Consider the following 5,284-nt stretch of genomic DNA (forward strand, 5'->3'; position numbering starts at 1 on the left):
AAAATGCACTTTCAAAGTAAAAATATTGTGAGTAGGGCTGCAAATGAACGGAGCAGCTCGCGAGCTCGGCTCGGTCCGTTTAGTAAATGTGTTGAGATTGAGATTGAGTTTTCGATCTGCTCGGCTCGTTCGACAAAAGTTTGACTCGTTTAGTTTAGTAAAATGACCACTCCATTGGAGGATGCTGGCAGTACTTTGAGAGAATATTGATATATTATGTACTTACCGACGAAACACACACCAACTGGGGTGGTGGCGCAGTTGGCTAGCGCGTAGGTCTCATAGCTTTCTGAGTAATCCTGAGGTCGAGAGTTCGAGCCTCTCTCACCCCAATCATCTTTTTGCTGAACAAACTCCGGGTCAACCCATACCCGCCCCACATTATCACTCGTCATCTGAAACCCTAAAACCCCAACTCCTCCTCTGAGTACTCTCTCCCAAACCCTACTTCATCCGCCCTTCTTTCTGCAACACCATATACTCTTTTCTCTCTCCTGTTTTCCCAGGTATGCCGCTTGATTTCCTCTATTGTTTTATCGATTGCTCCAATCAGAGTTATAAAGATCAAGAACTTGATTTTTTGTTTATTTTCCAGATAATTCTGTCGTTTACAATCAAAGATGGTGAAGAAGAGCAAAAGTACGTAACTCACCGGCTCTGTATGACTGTATCTACCCATTCGTGTAGTGTCAACCCCTTGTGTTTGTGGAAATTGAAAAATGGTTCATTTTCTTTTTGCAGAGAGCAAGAGTAAGAGAGTTACGTTGAAACAAAAGCACAAGGTGATAAGGAAGGTGAAGGAGCACCACAAGAAGAAGGCCAAGGAGGCCAAAAAGCTGGGCTTGAACAAAAGGCCCAAGGTCGAGAAAGACCCCGGGATTCCCAATGACTGGCCTTTTAAGGAACAAGAGCTCAAGGCCCTGGAAGCCCGGCGTGCTCGCGTAATCGAGGATTTGGAGCAGAAGAAAGCAGCCCGTAAGGAGAGGGTATGGTCTTGGATTTCATATCTTTTGGTGGTTATGTGTTGAATTGATATGTTGTGGACCTGTTGTATTCTGCTGTCTGAGTTGTGTTGCATGTGTTCATTTCTATGAAAATATTGGTGCAAGGAGATTTTTGAAATATGGGAATGGTTTGATAAGACCACCCATGGAGAGAAATATTCACTTCGAGCATCATGTTTGTATACTCTTGCTAATTACTTCCAAGTTGTTTCTTCCTCAAGTTCGATGCTGTAACTTGCTTGCACGTACTTATGTGCTTTGAAGTGTCGCGTTCTAATTAAACAAGACGTTGTTAAATGGTAGTTTCTTGGTCAATTTATGAGAACTGAACGATCAATTGTCATTTTGAAGGTCAGATGAAGTTCTCAATTGCTGCTTTCTGACCATTTTTCCTTGCTTTTTTGGGGGAAAGGAGGAAATATGGACTGGAGATTGAGGCGTATTACTCGTCTTGGAGCCTTCACTCCATATTTGTTCTTTAAAGGCTTTTGGATCCATTGTAGTAGGGAAGTGACCAATGAAAGTATTTCAAAGGAGAGTCTGCGACTTTCTAGTTAAATACCTAAGTTTTTGATGAGTCTTGTGTTGGTTTAGCAGATAAGAGAAACTTGGAATTTCGGAATCTAGTTGATCTTTTACTTGATAGTTTTTGCATTGGCTGATAACTCCCCTAGGACTTTGGGCTTCTAGAACTTTTATCTGTTTATGCACCCTAATATGCATGAAACGGCATTCTGCTTCTGTTTGTAAATTTTGTTCTCATCTGTGTTTGCTTTGGACTATAACTGTTTGATATGCAGATGAATACAACGTATGTTGCAGTGAGGTTGGCTTACTACTTTTGTGGTGTCTGATTCATTTTCTTCTCTGTGTTCTCTATGGACTTCTGTTTTCATAATTTCTTTTTGGGTATATATTGTTTTGGATAACTTCAGAGAACATTATTTTAGCCGGTGTGATTAATTATGAGTTTTGCTGCCTTTTCAGGCTAAAAAGAGAAAGTTGGGTTTATTGGAGGATGGTGGTGATGATATTTCTAAACTGGGTGATATAGCTTCTGCAAAAGAGCAAAATTTCATAGAGGGCAGGGATGATGATGCTTTGACTTCTACTGGCAAGATTAGGGGTATTTTACTTTTTATAATGCCTGGAACTTGCATTCTGGATGGAAAATGGTACTGTTGTGTCTGTCTTTTTTCCTATATTTTCTTTAACTGTCTTCATTGGAATTATTTTGTACAGAAAACTCAGAGAGGGCTTTCTACAAGGAGTTGGTCAAAGTCATTGAAGCATCAGATGTCATTGTGGAAGTTTTAGATGCTCGAGATCCGCTTGGTACCCGCTGTGTCGACATGGAAAGGATGGTGCTCAAATCAGGTGCTGATAAGCATCTTGTGTTGCTTCTTAATAAAATAGGTAATGACTCTCTCTCTCTCTCTCTAACCACCACCACCACCCACCCACCACCACACATAGACACACATGCGCGTGCGGAGGGTGTGATTGATAAGTTTCACATGATTGTGGGGTTTTGTTTGACAAACTTGACAAACAAAACCTCTATCTCAAAGAGGAGCTGGACTGCATGGCCAAAATGATGAAGATGATTTCTAACCATAAAAAACAGTTACGAGTCTTATGACATAAAACTTAAAAATTGAACACATCAAATACTTGATATTTGGCCTGTTTTCACAATCTGTTTCTTCATGGTGGTACGGGTCCTGAACTTTTATTGGCTCATAGTCTTCTGACCATGGTTTAGTCTGAGTCTGCTTGGTTTGACATTTAGCTTAATATTTATTTGGCTCTCAGATCTTGTGCCGAGAGAAGCTGTTGAAAAATGGCTCAAGTATCTTAGGGAGGAGTTACCTGCAGTAGCCTTTAAGTGCAGCACCCAGGAGCAAAAGTCAAACTTGGGATGGAAATCTGCCAAGGCTGCAAAAAAATCCAGCAATCTCCTGCAAACCAGTGACTGTCTTGGAGCTGAAACTCTTATTAAATTGCTAAAGAATTATTCAAGAAGCCACGAGGTACATCTAAATTGCATGTGGAGTTTTCTTAAATAGAATTTGAAATCAGTTCCTTGATGGTTGGAGTCTGTTGGACTTCTGAATAGAAGTACACATCTTGGTTGTTTTCGTGTAAGTTATCAAGATGCTGAATAGGTTATGAATAAAACAATCGAGAAAAACCTAAATTTCTTTTTGAGAAGACTGGAGCAGTCACAATTGCCCCACCCCTCTCAAATAAAAGGTTCTGTCCATACTTTCAGAATAATTGCACACAATAAATTTTGGTTGGCTACACTTGTAACTCAGGATTGTGTTTTATTTGTGAACTCTATCCTGTAAATAGTTTTGCATCTTACAGATACGCTGTACATAGTTTATATTTTGGTGTGTGGTGCGCTTTTTACTTGATTTTGATTTATTTGATGTGAGATCCTAACCTTCTGACTTCTTTTGCATGATTCTTGTAGTTTTTTTTTTTTTTTTTGGCGCATCAACATTTGATCTGATTGATTGGAAATTTTGATGAGCCAGTTATCTTTGTTGATGACAGATCAAGAAGTCAATCACAGTGGGCGTTATTGGTCTTCCTAACGTTGGGAAGAGTAGCTTAATTAATAGCTTAAAGAGATGTCAGGTTGTCAATGTTGGCGCTACTCCGGGATTGACCAGATCAATGCAAGAAGTGCACTTAGACAAGAATATAAAACTACTGGATTGCCCAGGTGTTGTAATGCTTAGGTCTGGGGAGAATGAGGCATCTGTTGCTCTTCGAAACTGCAAAAAGATCGAGAAACTAGAGGATCCAATGGGGCCAGGTAATTGTCTGTCTTTTACCCCATGATATTGCCATTTGGTCCCATTTCTGCCGAGTGAAAGACTTCGTTTTTTTACCGAGCTGCATGCTTCTTTGCTCTTGCTCTAGGACTTTGATTGGTTATGGCAACTCATTTTGTGGCTATTCTATTAATGGTGCAGTTAAGGAAATTCTCAAGCTTTGCCCAGCAAGAGTGTTGGTAGCACTGTACAAGCTCCCAAGCTTTGACTCAGTCGACGACTTCCTACAAAAAGTGGCCACCGTCAGGGGTAAGCTTAAAAAGGGTGGTATTGTGGATGTCGAATCTGCTGCGAGAATCGTCTTGCATGACTGGAATGAAGGTATTCATGATCAGGGAATTATCATTTTCTTTCTGTTTATAAGAGTGCTCAACACCAAGGTTGACACAAAGCCTTCTTGCTTTCTTTGTTCTTTTCCCAGGTAAAATCCCATATTATACGATGCCTCCAACTAGGAATCAGGAAGAACCGTCAGAAGCAAAAATTGTTTCAGAGCTTGGAAAGGAGTTCAATATTGACGAGATTTACAGCAGCGAGTCTTCATTTATTGGGAGCCTTAAATCTTTCGACGATGTAAAACATGTTGAAGTACCTTCAAATTGCCCTCTAAATTTCAATGAGCAGATGCTCGAGGTTTGTGATTATCTTGAAGACATTGTATGTTTCCTTAGGCCATGTTTGGATCTTCGATTTGTTGTGGGAAAGAAAAATGACAAGAAAACCATAAGTAAATTTAGATTCTTGGACTTTGTTATCTTCTCCAATTTTCCTATACTCTTTCCTCTCCGTGAATTCCTCCATAAATTCAAATCCAAGCGCATTAGCGGGGATCCTAATGTTGACTCTGGTCTCTGGTTCACCTTGCAGGATGATGTAAAGCAACAACCCTCGAATCAAGGCAATGATTTGGTCAATGATGGTGACGACGAGCCCATGGGATCTGAAGAAGATGTTGCAGCAGCTGAGGTTAAGGCCAAAAATGCTGGTAGGAGGCAGAATGAGAAGCTGTATGATGCGGCAGGCATACTCAACACAAAGTTGATGAGAGCAGAGAAGAAGAGGCGGAAGAAAGCCAATAAATCAAGTGGTGATGCCATGGAGGATGATGAAGATTACGATTTCAAGGTGGATTATGTCAAGAAAGGTTCCGCCATGGATGATGGTGAGGAGAATGAGGAAGCTGGTGGTAGCAATCAAACGAGATATGAGGTGCTTGCTTCTGGAGTTGAGATTGATGAGTAGAAGAAATACACTGGCAACAATATTGGCGAGTTTTTTTTCACCCTGCAATTTTCAGCGTTTTTTTTTTTTTTCACCCTGCAATTTTGATATCTGTAAGTTATTGAATCTGAGATCAGTGAAGACTTTGAAATGTTTAGTATGCATTCTGCAAGGATGGTATTCAACTAGTACTTTTTTGCTTATTGGCTA

The 5,284-nt window shown here is 40.3% G+C and overlaps 1 protein-coding gene and 1 non-coding gene across 2 annotated transcripts; both read left to right on the forward strand.

The window, feature by feature from the left end:
• The first annotated feature begins 246 nt into the window (after positions 1–246).
• Positions 247–332, forward strand: TRNAM-CAU (transfer RNA methionine (anticodon CAU)). The gene is given in 2 exon segments: positions 247–284; positions 297–332. It is a non-coding gene; the product is annotated as a tRNA-Met (tRNA).
• A 12-nt stretch (positions 333–344) lies between these two features.
• LOC131320383 (guanine nucleotide-binding protein-like NSN1) lies at positions 345–5,284 on the forward strand. Its single transcript, XM_058351087.1, has 10 exons — positions 345–506; positions 596–639; positions 742–986; positions 1,992–2,130; positions 2,247–2,420; positions 2,820–3,037; positions 3,570–3,834; positions 3,995–4,174; positions 4,275–4,486; positions 4,721–5,284. Exons 2-10 carry the CDS (start codon positions 621–623, stop codon positions 5,093–5,095), a joined length of 1,827 nt encoding a protein of 608 aa, XP_058207070.1. The 5' UTR covers positions 345–506; positions 596–620; the 3' UTR covers positions 5,096–5,284.

Source organism: Rhododendron vialii, chromosome 1a, assembly GCF_030253575.1.
Source record: "Rhododendron vialii isolate Sample 1 chromosome 1a, ASM3025357v1".
NCBI classification, from domain to species: Eukaryota; Viridiplantae; Streptophyta; class Magnoliopsida; order Ericales; family Ericaceae; genus Rhododendron; species Rhododendron vialii.